The 21,340-nt window shown below is 40.3% G+C and overlaps 1 protein-coding gene across 2 annotated transcripts in view; it reads left to right on the top strand.

Annotated features, from left to right (window-relative positions):
* The window catches only part of KCNH7 (potassium voltage-gated channel subfamily H member 7), a 527,395-nt gene that overhangs the window by 327,322 nt on the left and 178,733 nt on the right, over positions 1–21,340 (top strand). The window contains exon 5 of one of the 2 annotated variants that reach the window (XM_089660084.1): positions 1,010–1,033. In XM_089660084.1, the coding sequence (XP_089516210.1) occupies positions 1,010–1,033 (24 nt within the window). Of the gene's footprint in view, positions 1–563; positions 585–1,009; positions 1,034–21,340 lie in introns of both variants that reach the window. The other variant, XM_089660093.1, reaches the window with a different exon arrangement.

Raw genomic sequence — 21,340 nt, 5'->3', positions numbered from 1 at the left:
TACTTTGTATTACAAAGGCTTTTTTTTTTTTGAAATTGTGAACATGTGACCAGCAGCAGAGGACTAGAAGCTCCTCCTGCTTCTGTTTCCCTGCAGACAGGCTTGGAAAGAGCTGCGTCATGTGATAGCAGTGTATAGATTAGGAAAAAGGTACTTAGATTTTTTTTTATTAAAATATCTACAGTGCCATCATCCACATACAGAAAGAAAGGAGATATGGTAAATTAAACAGTGTGTGTTTTGTATCACTTAAACTGTTGGGGTCATTGCTCTGCTCTCATGATATTACAGGTTAAAGTACTATTTATTAATGCATTCGTTATTTATTTTTTAATTAATGTATATGTGGCTTTTTTTTTACAAGGCCTATAGTTCTTCAATTCTGTGATTTTTATGTAAATTATCCAACTTGAATTGCTGCAACAACCAACATGTAGAGATGTTTTAATGTTCCATGTATTTTCTATGCTTTCATTTCTTTGTTATGCTTATAGTTTTCCTTTTTGAGTCCACCACATTTAGAATGTTCTCTTTTATATTTCCTTTGTTCTGCTGAAAATCAGATAATGGGCGCGATATCAAAGGTAATGTGTGATTTGGCGAATGTTTTTATCTGATGCTTAACGAGTGCCACTTTTGTTCGGCATGTTAACTTGCCTGTTGCATGATCAATAGAATCTGGTGCCCTCTGCTGGCCCAATAATGACTAGGCACATTATTGAATCGCTAATTCAGGCTAGAAAACAGCGATAAATGTTTCATATTCAAATTATTTTTTAGTAAACTGCATATGCTTCTAACGTTCACAAAGTCACTATACTCCTAACCGCTGGTTTATGTATTTTTTGAATTTACAGGGTTGGAAGTACAGTATTCTAGTTAACTCCTTTGCTGCCAGACCACAGTTGTTAATTGGTTTATTCTTCCTCTGGTAGCAAAGAGGTAAATTGAAAGAAGCAAAATTTGCCTAATTACTTCATTCACTCCTCTTTTGTCTCCTTAAAACTAGTTTCACATTCCTGGATGGCAGGGGGTATGGCTTATTTTGTTTTTTTTACGTTTAAATATTAATGCACGTTTCTCTGAATTTTTTGAGCCCACTGGAATGGTTTGCCATGTACACATCTCTTAATTTATTTAATACAGGTACTTATATAATGCTGTCAATTTACACAGCACTTTACATACTGTATGTATATTTTACATTCACATCAAGGAGCTTAAAATCTAAGGTCCTTAACTCACATTCATACATACACATACTGGGTCCAATTTCAACAGAAGTCAAATAACCTACCAGCATGTCTTTGGAGTGTGGGAGGAAACCCACGCAGGCAGATGGAGAATATGAAAACTCTGTGAAGGTAATGCTGTGGTTGGAGTTCAAACCGATAACCCTAGTGTGGCTAGGCAGAAGTGATAACCACCTAGCCACTGTGCTTTAACCACTTGAGTACCAGCCTGTATATACCCCTTCATTGCCAAGCCATTTTTTTAGTCTTCAATTCTATGATAGTTTAACGGACAATTACTCTGTCACACAACAGTGTACCTTAATGAATTTAGGCATCATTGTTCTAAAACAGAAAAAGCTTTCTTTTGGAGGTATTTCTTTCTATATGAGAAAAAAACACAAACACATTTGAAAAAAAAACAACAATATTCCCGCACAATATCAAATAAAAATGCCAGTACCCCCAAAATTACTTCTTTTGTGGAAAAGGGACACTCCAAGCTAATCTCGTTTTACCTCTATGTTTTGACAATGAAGGAACATGCTGATACTGAGGTGCTTAAGGTGCGCTTAATCTTTAAAAGTCTCTGCAATAACATTCCCACATTGGTGGTCAGAGGCACTTTAAACCCCACACCTTGAATCTACTGCTGCTAATCTCTTCTTTTGTGCAGTCCTTCTTCCTCTCCTTCCTACATCGTGGGAGGAAGGGGAGGACTGAATGTTTCTAAACACAGGCAGTGTTTACACTTGGGATTTCTGTGATTGGTTCACAGCTTTCACGAGGTACTGAGTCACGCTGATTGACTCTTTACATTTTGCCTGTGGTGGGCACTGTCTAATGACCACCTGCCTGCCATGGTAAAAAATCACTTAAATTGATGACATTTATTTACAGAGTTACATTAAGAGTTAGTCACCTGAAATAAAAATGTCATTTACCTGTGGATTTTGGTGGAATGAATCACCCAATAGCTTCTCGTATGATGTAAGAATATCAGTAAGACTCCTTTCAAACTCCTGCAAATACCTGGAAGCCTTTAATGGCAGCGTCTTCAACAGTGAAAGGAGGAGGACTGCCAAGAACAATGGTGTAAGATCTCAGGACAGACCCCCAGGGCTGTGGATAAGGTGGTATCACCAGTCCTCCTGGCCAGCAGGGGAGCCCAGGCAGCTTGAATTGGATGTGGCCAGGGAGGGTGATCATCACAGTGAGGGGGAGCATTTGCTGGAACTGATTCCCTGTATTTTCTCTCTACAGCAGCTGAAAGCTGGCTTCTTCTCCTCTCTCTCTCGCTGGCTTTCATCTGCTGCAGAGAGAGCCATACAGGGGATCAATTCCAGTATCTGCCCCTCGGCAGCACCCATCACCTTTCCTGTGCACCAAACATTTCCTCCTGCTGCCCAGGCCCCCCTGTGGGCTTCATTTCCACAGTGCTGCTGGCTTCCCTCCTTTCCTTCCCACTGGTAGCTGCATTCACACAATAGGATCCTTCAGGATGGAGAGTGGGGGAAGGTCCGTAAATTTGTCACATTTAGCAGCCCCTTCCTTTCCAGAATGAACACAATGAGTGATTGGTACCAATCATTCACTGTGTTCATTCATAACTGTAAGATCGTAACCTGTGTTTTTTTGGGGGGCAGGTTGACTGTAAGGGGCCCCGTGATTTCTAACAGCAGTCCTGCAAACCCCCCTAATGCCCTCTCCCTCCTAACTCCTTCTTTGTACTATGTACTTGATAATGCCAACTATATTTAATATAAAGCAGAGAATGTGAGACCTCCTCATAAGTAGGTGTGCAGACCTGGGAATTGAGGAGGAAAGAATTTGTCACAGGAATAGCCTAAGGGATACAAAACCAGTGACTGATTTGATCTGATGGCATCCACGCAGGGCTAAAATATATTTTGAGTGGATAATCTAAGGTTCTTCCTAACTAGAGATGAGCACAATCGAAAGTTTCCATTTCCCCAAAATGTCAGTAAGCATGGGCGATTTGTGCAAAATTTGGATATTTTGGTGAAAAGCATTGGAGTGTACAGAGAAGGTGAAATCAAGGGGTTTTGTAATTTTTTCCAGATACAATGGGCCTTTAGTGGTCTCTAAAGGTTGTAGAAGCTGCTTTTAACAGTTCTCTGTTTTTCTGCCAAAAACAGCCCATCAGCCTTATAACAAAATAAAATAAAAAAATACATACATTAAAATACAATTATTTAAAAATAAAATTTTAAACCACAAAGTATACAATCAAATACATAAAAAAAAGCACAAATAACACTAAATAAAAGAAACTATCCTAAATACACCCACCAAAAAAACCTCACCCACTAAATAAATGGGGGGAAAAAATGTAATTTATTTTTAAGCAAATATTGGCTAAACGGCTCAATAAATAATATTGAAATAATATTGAAATGAGTAGTTTTGTGGTGAATCACTCCGCTCATCCCAAATTCATATAGTCCAGGACTGAAGAAAGTAGCTGGTTCCTCTGAACCACCCAGAGGTCACACAGAGGACTATCCTCTGGAATGAATTATGCTTACTTGGTTTCACAGCTCATCAAATTACGTTTAAACAGCAATAATTAGCTTTTTATTGATTCAGCCTATGTATCCTTTTTCTTCTTTTTGCACTGTATGGATTCTGAGAGCAGAGAAATCATTCCTTACAGTATGATCTGATAGATACAATACCTGCAATGTTGCAGTGTCAGCCTGATGCTCATAAACTGCCCAGACATAACCACAGACCTGGCCATATTCCTACACATTGTGCCAAATAAAAGGCAATTTAAAGTGTAACTCTAGCCAAATAAATTTTTATTAGTTTTGGATAGAATAGGGAAAAATTAGAACATCTGTCAAGTTTTATTGTTATATGTGTCCCCACTGGGAAGATTAACTCTTTCTTTTTGTCCTGGTAACCATTGTCACTGTGACAGAGCATGATCAGATATCCAAAATTTTCCAGTTGTCCAGGAGCAGAAGGGAAACCCCGCAACCACAAGTATTAACTAAGCCTAACCAATTTTTATTCTATCCAAAACTTTAAAAAGTTACACATGAAATAAAGTGATTAGGCCCATATTGAAAAACCATGCTGATTTGTTGGGACATAAAAAAAAGTGATTCTAAAGGTTAAAAACAGGTAGTCGAGCCATGGGGGTTGATTTACTAAAGGTCAATAGACTGTGCACTTTGCAAGTGCTAATAAACTCTGCAAGTGCAGTTGCTCCAGAGCTTAGTAAATGAGGTAATACTTCACTTTACAAAGAATACCCAATCACATGCTAGGAAAATAAAAAAAACAGCATGTTTGCTTATATATGATTGGATGATGGGAGTTTGCAGAGTTTCCATTCATTTAGTAAGCTCTGGAGCAACTGCACTGGCACAGTATAATTGTACTTGCAAAGTGCACTGTATAATTTGTCTTTAGTAAATCTACCCCATGGTTTTACCGCCCTCTGACTGCACACCTGAAGTTTACCATAAAGCCAAAGGGGACTGTTTACATGCTGTGGTCAGCAATGTGCTTTGTGCTGCAGCAATTTAGCTGGGCATGTTGAGTTGATAGGCGACATTGCCTGTCAAATTCAAGTCAATAGGAACATGCTGCAACTGTGTGCCAAATGCTTGGCTCATAGTTGCAGTGCATTAGTCCCAATGAAAATTGCTATATGGAAAAAAACACACATTCAGGAAGTGATAGGATAGTGACACCTGATAGCGACTGCCTAACTGCACTCTGAAAAGCAATCTATCATAGAACAAGGGGGAACCTAGCCTCATATTTCCATCCGGTGTACACAGATCATAGGGGTCCTTTGCTCTGCAGCTTATGCATTCAGAAAATGTCTTACATCCTGTTCACAGAATACCAGGCATTTTGGGAATGGAGGAGATGCGGATGTATGTCGCAGCCCCCCCCCCCCCCTCCTTCAATTACAGAATGCCTTGCTCTGTAAAAAGAACTGAAGATGTTTACTAAATAGATGAGCTGAAGAGTGAGCGACTCGCTCTCATCAGTGCACTCCATCTGGAAGTGTAAGTTTAATTGCTGGATGTTCGGCTCTTACTTTACTGTACTAGATGACTAAAAGTAAGAGTTTTATGGAATGTTGCAGCCAACACAAATGTCACAGACTTCATTAGTGATGATTTATTTTTGCAGTGCACTTGTCCAAATAGCGTTGTTGCCTGGAGTTTAGCTTTAAAATACATAAAAAATAAAGTAAAAAAAAAAAAAAAAAAGAATGTACTGCCTAAAGAATGTACTGCCTTACACTCGATTCACATCTGTGTGGGTGGTGCTGCTGCAGGACCCGCACAAATACCTGCAGTCACACCATCCACACAAAGGAATGCGGGACCCGCAGGTGGGTGCCATTAATTCTATTGGCACACCAACTGCACTGGAAATTGCAACCGTACTGGGAACCTCAGTTCTCATGCGGGCTGCGATTTCATAAGTAGTGCAGGGACTTCTTCCCTGCATGTCCTGGGGCATGGGAGTCTATTTAAATGAATGTGCTCTCATGCACACGCAAATCACATCCCGCACGACAACACAGATGTGAAAAGGGGGTAAATGCAACACACTTCAATAGACAAAAATAAAAGAATACAGGCGTACCTCGGTTTATGAATTTAATTAGTTCTGGGAGACTTTTAGGATTGCGAAAAATTGTATGGTTTCCCATAGAAATGCATTGAAAACAAATTAATCCGTTTCAGAGGTCAGAAAAGAGTTAAAAAAAAGTATTTTATCTGTTCAAAACTCTTTATAAAGTGCACTTTAAAGGCATAAATACTGTACAGGGACATGATTAAAAATTAATTCGTAAATGTATTGGAAACCAATTAATCTGTTCCGAAGTTTAGAAAAAGTCAAAACAAGTTTTATCTGTTCAAAACTCTTTATAAAGTGCACTTTTAAGGCATAGTATTGTAAAGAGACATGATAAAAAAAAATTTGTAAATGCACTGAAAACTAATTAATCTGTTCATATTGCGAAAAAAATTCGTAAACCGAGCCATTATTTTCAATGGATATTCATTCATAGACCAAAAATTACGTTAACCGAGGTACGCCTGTACATGTTAACACACAACAATAGTCTGAATGGATTTTCAGTATGTTTTAATATAAATTCTTTTTTTAATTATATCATTACATTAGCAAATTGTCCTGTAGAAAACATAATACTTTTAAATGAATTGTGAATTAATAATAATGTCACACTAGAGTACCATAGTTAAACAAAAATGTGATGCGCGAACTCCTCAAAATGTGGAAACAAACTTTAAAGACATGCAATATCAGTCCACAATAGTGCAAAATGTGAAGTTGTATTAGTCCAATCCAACATATGTTGTGCTATCATCCAACAATATTCAACGCCGTGCTTGAATTGTAGCCCCACTCCCGAATAGGTGCACCATACACTCACCTTATCCCTTGACCTATCAGGTAGGTCATAAACACTTAGGGATGCTGAATGACTTCTGGTCCACTGCTGGCCTTTAGTGGCTATTTCCTTGACTCTGGCCCTTTAAGGGAACGGATTCCAGGATATCCAATGGGATTATGTGGTATATGATCAGGGAAAGAACCAAATTATAGTGCAACCCCATAAAACATACACCACTTTATTCAAGTAAAAGTAAACTCACACGGATAATAAAACAGCTAGAATGAACATAGTCATCAACCAAAATGGTTCCTCACATCGCTCGTGCTGGTTTGCGCAGTACCGGAAGTGACATCACCAGACTCTGCCCCACGTCACTTCCGGTACCGCGTAAACTGGCACAAGCGATGTGACCTATTCGGTGATGGGAAACACTATGGATTAGTCTGCATGGTGGAGAAATGCGACCATTTGATTATTGTATTTTGGAGCACATTTTTTTTCTTTTAATGTGAATGCATATCTGAGTGCTTATAATTTACAATTTTTTAAAAAACGGTGTTATACTATAGTATATATTTTTGCTTTCTCTGCACGGTTTTGGAGCTAAAGGTCCAATGAAGATATAGCATGTGGAAGGAACACTACATGAATTAGAAATTTGGAGGCTTAACAGTCCTTCTAAAAGTGCATTTGTAATATTTCAAAATATAAAGAGCACCACTGGGAACAATAATAGGAAGAATTATGTCAGATAATAAAGATATATTTAGGAAGAGCAGCTTATCTCACCCTTGAAGGACAAGGTGCATATCAGACAATCAAACACTAAAGACAGCGCTCCTCAAAAAATCTATCTCTGAATATGCAAACTCAGCAGATTAATATTAGTGCATAAAATAATATAACATAATACACTACATAATACCATATAGAGCAAACAAAACAAAAAAACTGTTTTGTGACTATTAACTCTGTGAATACACAAATAGATAAGGGTCCAACGAAAGTGTCCATATATATAATAGTGTCCAAAAAAATGAGTGAATAACTTTTCTTCAATGATTATTATAATAAACTTCCGTGTGAATATACAAATAACACCATGAAAATCCACAACCGAAATGAATACACTCACCAGAGCTCCATACTGGTAAATGATAAACCAGCTCAAAGCTCTTAAGCTCTGGGAGCAAGAATCTGCAGAGGCACACACCAGCTGATTGAAACTCCTTCAAATGACAATTGACTCTTCATATACTCAGAATAGGATCGTAAAGGAAGAGAAAGGAATCCACTTAGTGTAAAACCATCCAGGCATTTATTCATTAAATAAAGTTTCCAATATACTCACATTTCACAGTGTCAGAGCGGACACTGGTACAAAATACATATATCACTAAAAATCAAAGGTTTGCTCCGATCTCAATGGATGTCGGCAGCTCACGCAATGTGGTGACGTCACCAGGGGCCCTCTCATACGTGTTTCATGATCTGACTTCCTCCAGGAGCCGCAATTGTCATTTCAAGGAGTTTCAATCAGCCGGTGTGTGCCTCTGCAGATCCTTGCTCCCAGAGCTTAAGCGCTTTGAGCTGGTTTATAATTTTACCAGCATGGAGTTCTGATGAGTGTATTAATATCATTCAGTGGTGGATTTTCACGGTGTTATTTGGTTATTCACACAGAAGTTTATTATAATAATCATTGAAGAAAAGTTTTATCATTCACTAATTTTTTTGGACACTATTATTTATATGGACATTTTCATTGGACACTTATTTATGTGTGTATTCACAGAGTTAATAGTCACAAAACAGTTTTTTGCTTTGTTTGCTCGATATGGTATTATATAGTGTTTTATTTTATATTATTTTATGCACTAATATTAATCTGCTGAGTTTGCATATTCAGAGATAGATTTTTTTGAGGAGCGCTTTCTTTATTGTTTGTCTAAAAGCGCATTTGGCCTATTTTAATTTATAGGTCAGACTTCAAGGTGAGCAGGAAGTGGGGCTACAATTCATTTCGGTGTTGGATAATCTTGGATGATAGCACAACATACTGTATGTTGTATTGAACTAATACAACTTCATATTTTGCACTTTTGTGGACTGATATTGCATGTCTTTAAAGTTTATGTTTTCACATTTTGAGGAGTTAGCTCATTTTTGTTTAACTACTTAATTTGAGTGAGAGTACACTTGATCAGTGAGTGCAACAATCTCCTCCTTCCTTTATTGCATTTGGGGTGTAGCAGCGCACAAGCCTTTAGTATTTGAATAGAGTAGCATAATAGCAACGTAAAGTTGCAGTTCAGCAGTTTTCTACATTTATCTACATTATGTAATTTTATACCTCTAACTCGGTAGGCTTATTAAATAACCCAGTGGAAATAATTCTATTATATTAAAACCTCTAGTAAAACCTACATGTACAAGGCTAAGAATACTCCTGTAATTTCTTGTACAGTGCGCCTGTCTATCAGTATTTGTGGCAAACCATTCCATATGGCATTTGACTGTGAAATTGCTAGCTTGCATGCTGTGTATGATTATGTGATTATGATAACATGGTGTATAGTTACTAACTGTCGTGTATATTTGTTGTCAATGTTCTAATGGAGTTACTAATCTTCTACAGGAATGTTTACTGATATGGAACATGCTCTTATGAAAATTATATACCACAATGCCACATATATTGCGGTTCAATTGAATGGTGTGTCTTAACATCCAACTGAACTTTCAGTTTAAATTAGCCAAGTACATTCCAGATTCATCAAAATAAAAAGGCGTGCAAAATCATACAGCTTGTTTTCTTTAGAAAGCAGCCACAGTCTGAGTAGAAAAGCCTCTCCCCTGCCAACATGCGGCAGAGAAGGACCCTTGCTCTCTATGTGTAACCAGCAGTCTCTCTCCAGAGTTCTGACACACATCCCTCTGGGTCAGACCTATAGCTCTGCAGTCAGTAAAGCTCATGCTTCCTGCTGATTGGAGAGCAGCAGAAGGCATGTCTTACCTCTTCGGAGAGACCACTGCTTTCCCACAAAGAGCGAGGGTTCTTCTCTGTAGCATGGTGACAGAGGACAGAGACTTTTCTGTTTTTCCTAAGGATAACAGAATGTAATACTTTGCATAGCATTTGTGATTTATTTGAAATGTATTTAGAGGATTTAGTCACCGGTCACACCGCTGCTATTTAAAATTTGTGTGCAATTTCATTGCGATTTCAGGTGCGATTTCTGAAGACTATATTGCTACGTGTGAATATTTTCAACGATTTATTGCGATTTGCAGTGCGATTTCCATTATATTCTATGTATGCGAAATCACAACAAAACTGCAGAACAAATAATGCCAGAGCTACTTTAGTAATCTGCTGCAGCAAATTGCAAATGTTAGACACTGACATTCACATTCATTAGATGCGATTTCATTTGCTATTTCAATTCCCAAATCGCATCTGAAACCACTCCTGTATGACCCGACACTTAAACAGAAAATTTAGTTTAAACCATAAGTCATCTGGTTCCTTGGAACTCCTTCCCAGTCTAATGCTTCATGTACACGAGCTTACCCTGACCGCCAGGCACAGGAAAACACAAATCTTGGCAAAACGCAGCAATCGCGGAACTGCAATTTTGTTGCGTATTGCGTTTTCCTGCGGTCGGCGGTCAAAACGTTCCTATCCTGAACGTGATTCTTCCACATTGAGGAGAGGGAGTTTTAACCTCACCTAAACGCGCCAGCCCCTAAACTCTGCTAAAAGCCTATGTGTACATGAACACATAGGCTTTTATGGAGTTGAGTTCAGGAGCTTTGGCAAAAAAATGCCAAAAGCTCCTCAACTGGAGTTTAGGAACTGCTCGTGTACATGAAGCCTGTGAGTTTCCTTGCCTTTAAGTCTGGTGGTGCTCCTATACTAGTGTTTGCAAAGCCTGGATGAGGTAAAGGAAATCTTTCCTGTAGAGGCTGTCATTGCTGGATTTTCATTCTGCCAATATTAGCTACCTGGCTGTCAGCTTGACCTTCTGCCATCATTATATTGAATAATTAACTGCCAACAACTATGTAGATGAGAATGATTGAATTTACTCCAATTTTCCTGATCTGTTCTGGGTCAATGAATTAGGAAGTTTTGAAACCAGTGGATGATTAGTCAGGCAAATAGCATCCTGAGGTCAGCAATGACAACTTAGGAAACCTAGTGAGTCATATTTTGCAACTGTATATACTAGATATCACCAGTAGGTGACACTGCAAGCAAAAACTAAATTAGAGCTCAGTGCACATGAAACATCCTGTGGAGGGCACTCTCTATGTTAGCAGAAGGGGAAGGTAAACATTTTTAAAAATTAGCTATATCTTTCTGCATCAAAGATTTTTTCAATCCCAAATGAAAAAATGTTCAACTTGTTGGAATAGACAGTTCAAAAATTTTACAATATAGCTGGACTTGATAGAGCAGAAATGAGCTGAATGAAAATGGATACAGAGTCTATCTAGGCTACATGGTCAGGGCGCATGGTCTACATCAGTGGTGTCCAAACTGCATCCCGGGAGGCCGGATGCGGCCCTTTGCTTGCTTTTTTCCAGCCCTTGGGGCACTATTTCATCCACTGATACCAACAATGAGGCATAATTCCCCCCAACGACACCAACTAAGGGGCACAATTCCTTCCAATGACACCAATGATAGGGCACAATTCCGCTCAATAACATCAACTACGGGGCACAGTTCCTCCCACTGACACAAACAATGGATCGCAACTCTTCCCACTGACACCAAAAATGGGGCAGTATCCCTCCCACTGACACCAAAGATGGGGTATTGTCTATTCTCACTGACGTCGGGATGTTTTCTACTCCCAATGGCCACAGTTTGGCCCACCTAAAGTCTGAAGGACAGTAAACTGGCCCTTTGATTAGAAAGTTTTGCGACCCCTGGTCTACATAGAGGACCAGCTCACTCAAAACTGATATCTAGTGCTAGTCTATGGTTACCATATGTCCCAATTTTGATGTGTCTGTTCCCAGAAAACATGTGTCCCCGGCACTGTCCCTGGCCACACAGCGGTGTAGCATACACATTTTACTGCTCAAGCATGAACCTATTGAGCGCGCTTTGCAGAAGCCAACCCAAAATAGAGCCACTGGAGCCATTTGTGCTTTTTATACTTGGTACCTTCTAGGCATTTTTCCAGTTACATATGTATATTTTGGTTCCTTATTTAAAATCTGTTTGACTTTATAGCAGAACTGCTGTACACGAGATTCAGATGCTAGAGACTGGTTCTCTGGCTGGGACATTCAACTCCCAAAACATAAGTTCATAGTGTATAAAGTCGGCTACTCTGTGTACTCTTGGCAAAAATTCCTTTATTGGCTACATATAAAACGATAGCATCAAAAACGCATTCTGCTTACACAGCCTTCCTCACACCATAGTATGATGAAACGCATTGTATATTTTCGGTGTCATTTAATATGTAGCTAGTAGAGGAATAACCAGCTTTATACACTATGGACTGATGTTTGTCTTTATACCTTGAATTTCAATGTCTTGTTCCAAATGTAGCACTCCTCTAAAGGGCCCATTCATTAGTCCCTAGGTTCTTTTCCCAAGTTGGTGTAGTAGCAGCCAGGCACACATCAGCACAGTCAATCTCATGGCTCAGTGATCAGTATAGGGGCCTCTTTTGATGCTTTATTACAAGTTGAACTTGGTTAGGGTGCAGGGAGCTGTGGGATACTCCAGAAGCACAGTGTAATAATCAGAGAACACTCTTTGCTTTCTCTAAACTTCCTAGTATGGTCCGTTAAGCAGCTACTAAAGGGAATGAGTAGCACAGGGATCCCAAAAAAGGGTAATGTCCAAATCCAAGCAAGCACTGGCACTGATGCACAAAGAGATGATAGCAGCAAATAGTCACTAGGATTCCACACTTAGGTCTGCACTCAGATGACGTCAGAGAATCTATGACCAACTAGGGGCATAGGGGAAGAGAGGCTGTGGGTACCAATCTAGCAGCGCAGAGGGAACCTGGTGAAGCGGAGTAAATCTGCTTTTCTTGTTTCCCTAAACCTAAATGAGCTTCTAAACCTTGCACAGCCCCACTGCAGGGAGGGTCTTTACTTTCCCCAGAAATTGACTTTAATGCTGAATTCCAGGTATGTTATTTTTGGACAGTTGCATAGGTCCATCTTGAACTAATGCACGAAGGCATGCATATTCCATACCTGACCAATCCTGTGGAAGAGTAGAATCATTGAAGTAGTTTGGCGCTACTACAATAATCCTTGCTGTCTTCCAGATCTTGTGCCGAGTGGCACCACAGGGGGTCACTTGCTTGACATGGGCGCCATTCAGAGAACACCTTGTATTTGTCTCTGAATGTATTCAAATACTCCCATATATGCTGGATCTTTCTGCCATTTGTTGGCAGAAAAATCCAGCATAAATAAATGCTAATTTTGAAGCGTATTTTTGTGCATTGATTCTTGTTTACACATGTATGGCTTTTAGAAGCTTATACAGGAAACATATTGTATTGGCTTGAATATTAATTTGTTCTGGCAACTAGAATTGATTTACAGTATGTCCATATGCGCATTCATATGCATTTACACATGTATATGTGTAAATTATGTCAATATGCTCATCTCTGAACTAGGGTTTGGGATTTTTTCTGCCTGTGTGCATAAGTTCTAAAGGCTGAAGGGTTTTTTATCTTCAAGCATTTTATGCATGAAGGTAAAAAACCTTTAGTATGCAGCTCACCTCAGTCCCTCCTAATACTTACCTGAGCTTGATCTTGATCCAGTGATGTGCACAAGAGCAGCATCTCTCCCAGGTCTCCCCCTTCTCATTGGCTGAGACATAGCAGTGGGTGCTATTGGCTCCCGCTGCTGTCAAGCACATCCAGTGAGGAGAGATTGGGGGGCAGGGTCAAGCCACATTCTGTGTGTCTTATGGACATACAGGGCTGGATTGGGAGTGAGCATGCACAGTTGCCCCCAGAGCATACACTAATCAAGGTGGAGGGCTCGGGAGTGCCAGCAGGGGATCCAAGAAGAGGTGGATCTAGACTGCTCTGTGCAAATCCATTAAACAGCGCATGTAAGTGTGACGTTTGTTATTTAACCACTTTACAACCGTGCTGCAGCTGAATTACAGCTACAGTGCAGATGTCTAGTTCTGGGAGGGTGTCCTTCCAGAACGCGCCCCCAGCAGAGCTCACCGTAGCTGTCAGTGATCGCTGTGTCCTAGAGACACAGCTGATCACAGGACTAGGCAAAAGGCTAATCACAACGACCTTTTACCATGTGATCAGCTGTGTCCAATGACACAGCAGATCACAAAGTAAATACAGTTGCCAGTTATCGGCAGCACTTTCATCACGCTGTCACAACGTGAGGAAAGTACTGCCGTTAACCGGCAAATGTTAGAGAGGACACCCGAACTGATAATTAGGGCACTGATGAACAGTGGCCTGATGATTAGTGCCGCCCAGCAGAGCCACCCATCAGTGTCCAGCAGTGCCACCCATCAGTGCTGTCCAGCAGTGCCACTCATCAGTGCTGCCCAGCAGTGCCACCCAGCAGTTGCGACCAGCAGTGCCACCCAGCAGTTGCGATCAGCAATGCCGAACAGTATTGCCACCTGTCAGTGTCCATCATTACTGCATATCAGTGGAGCATCATTAGTACTTCCTCATCCATGTCCACCACTGCCGCCTTATCAGTCCCACCTCACCACTGCAGCCTATCAATGCCCATCAGTGCTGCCTATCAGTGCCCATCAGTGCTGCTTCATCAACGCACATCAGTAAAGGAGAAAAATTACCTGTTTGCAAAGTTTTGTTATAGAAACAAAGAAAAACTTTTTTTTCATATTTTTTGCTCTTTTTTTGTTTATAGTGCAAAAAATAAAAACTCCAGTGGCGATTAAATACCACCAAAAGAAAGCTCTATGTGTGAAAAAAATGATAAAAATTTCATATGGGTACATTGTTGCATGACCACGCAATTGTAATTTATAGTGCTACAGCACTGAAAGCTGAAAATTGGCCTGGGCATGAAGAGGGTAAAAGTGCTCGATAGGAAAGTGGTTAGAAAAAAAAAAACAGAACCTTTAGTATCACTTTAAAGCCCAAGTCTAGAAAACAGTGAAATTTAAATAATGCACCAATTGCCTTGCTCCTCAGCCTTGATGCCTAAGGCAAGCTATAGATGGTGCAATTCTTTTTCGTGCAACCATGGGTTGCAGGAAAGAAAATTGCTCAGTTTCCCCATCAACACAGTCAGCGATGATGGGGGAATCCATCCCACTGGGCTATTGTTTTCTGTCAGCGGGAAGCCTTCCCTGCCAGCACAACACAACTGCTATAGCCACCGACAATGATCGCATGCAAAAAATCTGACAAGCTGGTTGTACTGAAGTCAATCGATAGATGGACTTCAGTACAACCAGCCTACCCATAGATGGATCAAATCTCGGCTGGTCCTGCTGAATTGGCTCAAATTCAATATATTTGTGGTTGGCTTAAGCCATCCTGCAGTGTAATGGATCAAAGTCAAAGTTCCCTTTTTGAGCAAAGCTAATTTCCTCCACTGGGGACCAGAATTTTTTTCTATGCTCATTATCTTCTTCCTACCTTCCTGCCCCTCCCTGCCCCTGGAGCCTATGAAAGAGAATTCAGCCACTGGAAGTCTTACCTCCACCAAAGAGAAGCTCAGTCATGATCAGATCTTACTCCAAACCCACCCGAGCTGTCCCATCAGGAAGCTTTGACTGTAAACTGCCCATCAAATATTCCTGAGGCATTCACCTCCCTGCAGCCAAACATATACACACCCCTTGTGTACGTGTGGCTGTAGGGAGAGCCATGGCTGCTTATGATTGGTGGTGTACAGTGACAGCTTCCTGGGAGTATAGCTCCTGGGAGGATAGGTGGGTTCAGACTAAGATCTGAACATGACTGAACTCATCCCTAAAAAGGAGATGTACACATCAAGCATGCAGTGATGTGGACACCTGAAGAAGGCCCTCAAAAAGTAAACAGAAGAAGAGAAAAGGATCATCATGCAATTGTGGCTTCAGGTAAGAAAAATAGGTTTTCGGTTTGTTATTTTCTCAAACCAACAGTTATTTAGAGGGGTGGGAGGGGTTTGCTAATATCCTAGAGTTGGACTTTAAAGTAGTCCTAGAGTTGGAGTTTAAAATATAACTAAAGGCAAAACTTTTTTTTTTTCGTTTTTAATAGAGTGGAGAGGGATTAGAACATCTGTCAGTTTTTATTGCTGTCTGTGTCCCTGTTAGGGAGATTCATCCTATTTTTCCTGATTATCGTTACCATGGAAAAAAAAAATCCTAAATTTTGGGTTGCCCCCCAGAAAATGATTAGTTTAAAGGGTTATTTCACCTTCCCCCCAAAAAATGCCTATGCAGGTAAGGGACGCCTGCAGATAAAAACGAATTCTGCAACTTTGACCAAAGGTAAATAAAGGGGATGGTATGACATAATTCCATCCTGTTTTGTTGCTTAGGGTTACTCCCAGCTATTACTGTTCACCTCCTTCAAGAGGAAGCTCTTTGCCTTTACTTATAAAGTATATAGGCAATGGACATGCCCCTGTGATTCAGGGACCATAAAGAATTAAAGTGGTTGTAAACCTCGGACATTAAATGTGAACAAAGCATATCCCTCTATAGTATGTACGTGTCTCAATCCAGAGCACTAGGTGTCATATCTGTCTGCTGCCTCTTTCCTCTGCTATCTACGTGAGTGTCTGACAAGTTTTCCTGACACCAAGAGATAAAAAGGTGACAGGGCGGGTGCTCTAGCACATATCCTGTGATTAATAGCCCCAACTCTGTTCCTGTGAGCTGTGTGAAAGGAAAGGGGGGGAATGTCCCTTCCCTCCAATCAGCTTTCTCTGTGTGCTGCAGAGTGTAACTTCAGCTCCCCACCTCCTCCTTTTTGAAAATTCAGACAAGCTGTATAAATTCTGCACTTTGAACGGATGTAGAGAAGACTGCAGATAAACAGGAGGATTTGTTTCATCTTTTTGTATCACCTGAGGCCAGTCACTTCACTGGGTATATGTAAGGGTTTACAACCACTTTAATGCACAAGAAAGAGTTAGTTATACCAACAAGTACCTTCTTCACTGCTGCCTTTTCTTTACAGGTTTTTAAACTGATAAACACCATAAATTTGAGGTTGGATGAATCGCTTCACTCAGTTTAACACTTTTGGTAGATAAATAGTAGATGTAGATTTTTAAACACTTGCCTGCTGCCCTATAGCAGAAATACTGCTACAGGGTGGCAGGGCTTTGCAAAATCACGTATATGAACGTGCTTTGCATTTCCGAGTAGGGAGCGTGCACGCCACCCTACATGCACCTCCATTGGTGGCTAGGGATTTCAATCACCGGATCCCGGACGGAGACTCCCCGCCAGCAGCCGGCGATCGATGGGGAAAGCTGACAGGGAAGAGACCTCTGTGTAAACAACACAGGTCTCTTTCCTGCCAGCATGGACATGCTGCTGTGTATTTCTCTGCACATCATGTCTCGGTAGTAAAACACACACAGCACACAGTTAACCCTTTGATCGCCCCCAGATGTTAACCCCTTCCTGCCCAGTGTCATTAGTACAGTGTCAGTGCTTTTTGTTAGCACTCATCACTGTATTAGTGTCACTGGGGATGTCAGTTGCAGTTAGTCAATTCCCACCGCGTATTGGGATTTGTTTTAGCAAAGAAATGTAGCAGAATACATTTTACCTAAATCTATGACGAAATTATATTTTTAAAAAAAGTTTATTGGATGTTTTATAGCAAAAAGTAAAAAATATATATTTTTTGTCAAAATTGTCAGTCTTTTTTTGTTTATAGCGCAAAAAATTAAAAACACAGTGATGAAATACCACTGAAAGAAAGCTCTATTTGTGGGGGGAAATTGACATAAATTTCATTTATGTACAGCATTGCATGACCACGTAATTGTCAGTTAAAGTAATACAGCACTGTGTCACAAAAAATGGCCTGGTTGGGAAGGGGGATAAACCCTCTGGAGGGCAAGTGGTTAAAAGAAGTCAGTAGAGACAATTGAGGAGGAAAGAGGGACAGTCCTCCCCAACTGAAGGATAGTTGGGAGCTATGCTGATGAACCCTCTCTACTAAATTAAAGGAAATCTATACTGAGAGAAATTGAAGTGTGTTTCAATTATACTTGTGAAGAAAATGCTCCCTCAATCGCCTCTTATGTTTTTTTGCACAAAAAATACAAAAAACAGAAAGTAGAAAAAGTCAAATGAAAAAGTTAACCCTTTCACTGCTAGTCCTTGCCTACATTTTTTTCACCACAAGTGGCAGAAACATTTGTGCATTTTTTTTGTCATGTTTCACTTCAGCTAGGTTTATACTTGCCATTGAAGGGGGGGATGTTAAAACTTGCAGTTGAGCCATATTTTTACCATTTCCCAACTGCTCCTGCTTAAGCTGCAAAGACAGCAGATGGAGGTGTACTGTACATAGTGGCATGGAACAAATGGCTCCAAGACTGGACAGAGAAACAGTAGATGCGTTTCACATGAACAAGTGCTTAGTCATTATGTAGTCAAGCTGTATTGACTAAGCACGTGTTCGTGTGAAACGCATCTACTGTTTCTCTGTCCAGTCTTGGAGCTGTGATGTTCTTACCACATTGTGAAGGATTTCAGTAAAGGATTTTATCTGCTACATCGTTGCTTGCGTGGCCAACCTTTGTGTCTTGACATTATAGTTACTCTTGACCTCTGCTCTGCATGCAATACTTACTCTTGACCTCTGCTCTGCATGCAATACTTACTCTTGACCTCTGCTTTCCATGCAATACTTACTCCTGATCTCTGCGCTCCACGTGATACTTACTCTTAAATAGTTATATAGTTACATAGTTAGTCTGGCTGAAAAAAGTCCATCCAGTTCAACCATAAAAAAAGTTATAATCCTATACCCACAGTTGATCCAGAGGAAGGTAGAAAAAAATCCTAGCAAACCACAATTCAATTTGCTCCTGCTGGGAAAAAATTTCCTTCCTGATCCCCTGAGAGGCAATTGTATATTCCCTGGATCAACGTACCTAATAAATGTTAGTATCCAGTTATATTCTGTGTATCTAGGAAATAATCCAGGCCTTTTTTGAAGCAATCCACTGAGCTCGCTAGAACCAACTCTTGAGGGAGTCTATTCCACATTTTCACAGCTTCACAGCTCTTAATGTGAAGAAACCTTTCTGTGTTTGGAGATTAAATTTCTTTTCCTCCAGACATAAAGAGTGCCCCCTTGTCCCCTGTGATGACCTCAGGGTGAATAGCTCTACACCGAGTTCATTATATAGACCACCTATGTATTTATACATGTTGATCATATCCCCCCTTAATCTCCTCTTCTCAAGAGAGAATAAATTCAGTTCCTCTAATCTTTCCTCATAGCCGAGCTCCTACATGCCTCATATCAGTTTAGTTTCCCTTCTCTGTACTTTCTCCAGTTCCCCAATGTTCTTTTTGTGAATTGGTGCCCAAAACTGAACTGCATATTCCAGATGAGGTCTTACTAATGATGTGTACAGGGGTAATATGATATCTCTCTCTCTGGAGTCTATACCTCTTTTAATACAACAGAGGATTTTGCTCTCTTTAGAAACTGCAGCTTGGCATTGCATGCCATTATTAAGCTTGTGGTCTACCAGAACTCCCAGATCCTTCTCCACCATTGATACCCCCAGTTGTACCCCCTCCAGTATGTATGCTGCATGCATATTCTTAGCCCCCAAGTGCATAACCTTACATTTATCAACATTAAACCTCATTTGCCACATAGTTGCCCAATTAAACAGTGCATTGAGGTCGGCTTGTAAATTGAAGACATCCTGTAAGGAAGTTAGTCTACTGCACAGCTTGGTGTCATCTGCAAAGACTGAAATGGATTTTTAATCCCAGACCCTATATTGTTTATAAATATATTAAAAAGTATGGGTCCCAACACTGAACCTTGGGGTACACCACTGATGACCCTAGACCATTCAGAGTATGAATCATTAACCACTACTCTTTGAATACGATCTTTTAGCCAGCTTTCTATCCATTTACATACAGATTTTTCCAAGTCCGTAGACGTTACCTTACACATTAGCCTTGTGTGGGGAACTGTGCCAAACGCTTTTGCAAACCAAGTTTACCACGTCCACCGCCACCCGTCTGTCCAAGGTTTTGCTCACCTCCTCATAAAAAGAAATCACATTTGTTTGACAACTTCTGTCTTTCATGAATCCATGCTGTCTGTTGCTTAAAATATTTTTTTCCAGCAAGAACTCATCTATGTGGTCTTTTATTAAACTCTCCAGTATCTTACCAGCTATCAAAGTTAAACTAACAGGTCTATAATTACTTGGTAAAGATTTTAACCCCTTCTTGACCTCTGCTTTACATACAATACTTACTCCTTACCTCTGCTTTCCATGTGATACCCACTCCTGACCTCTGCTTTTCATACGATACTTACTCTTGAGCTCTGCTGTCCATGTGATACTTACTTCTGACCTCTGCACTCCATGCAATACCTACTGTTGACCTCTGTTATCCATGTGACACTCTTTACCTCTGCTCTCCATGCAGTAGTTACTCCTGACCTGCACTTCATGTTATACTTGCTCCTGACCTCTGCACTCTGTGTGTCATTCCCTCCTGGCCTCTGCACTTTGTTCATCACTCCTGACCTCTGGACTGTAATTTACTCCTGACCTTTGCACTATGTGTGTCACTCTTGATTCCTGCAATTTGTGTGTCACACCTGAGCCCTTCAATCTGAGCATTACTTTTTTGTAACCTCTGCTGTCTGTGCATCGCTTATTCCTGCACTCCTAACCTCAGTACTCTGTAAGTTACACATGTCTCAACCCTACACTTTGTGCATTATGCAATCTTGACCTAAAGCAGAGTAGGCTCAGATTTCATCTAACCATACCTCTTTAAGTCCCTTCCACTGTTACTGCAATTTTTCTGCACCTACAATTTGCAATGGGGTGTTAATTGTGCTGCATTATTCCTCTACCCATGATGCCCAAGCCATTTTGTTGTTATACTTTACTTGTCTATCTCTTGTTCCAAAAATCTGTGACCATTTGGGTCAGGGTATGTTAAAAGTGGTAACGTCATTTTTTGGGTGTGACCACAATTGGGGCATGGTTTGGTGGACATTAAAACTGTCCATAATCAGTAGGGTGTCCCCAGATTTCATTTAGTAAACCTGGTAACCTTTGAGTGGGGACACGTAACTTGAGATGTCAGAGATCACTGCCATTACCCCTTCTGTGCAAATCAATGCTCCCACTATGGGGGGACTGTAATGGCCATGCAGCAAGTACCATGGGCCACACGTGGCCCGTAGTCCGCAGGATGGACAGCATGGCCCTAATGTATTTAGGATACAAAAAAATGTGCTTTACGTTTCTATCATTTTTTTTTTTTATTTGCTGAAACAAGTAATATATTTTTAAATGATGATGTGAAGATGTAAAAAGTTAATAAATCAAATGCATGCCACTGATATAGAATTTACAAAATGTGCCTAAACTGCATCGATCAATTAAACTAATCTCAATTTCTCCAGGATCAATGAAGCTTTCTACCTCTTGGTTT

This window comes from Staurois parvus, unplaced genomic scaffold (assembly GCF_062004578.1).
Source record: "Staurois parvus isolate SC_StPar_1 unplaced genomic scaffold, SC_StPar_1.0 ptg000031l, whole genome shotgun sequence".
NCBI classification, from domain to species: domain Eukaryota; kingdom Metazoa; phylum Chordata; class Amphibia; order Anura; family Ranidae; genus Staurois; species Staurois parvus.
The sequence above is the reverse complement of the archived record's forward strand: the minus strand, read 5'-3'. Positions and strand labels throughout refer to the sequence as shown.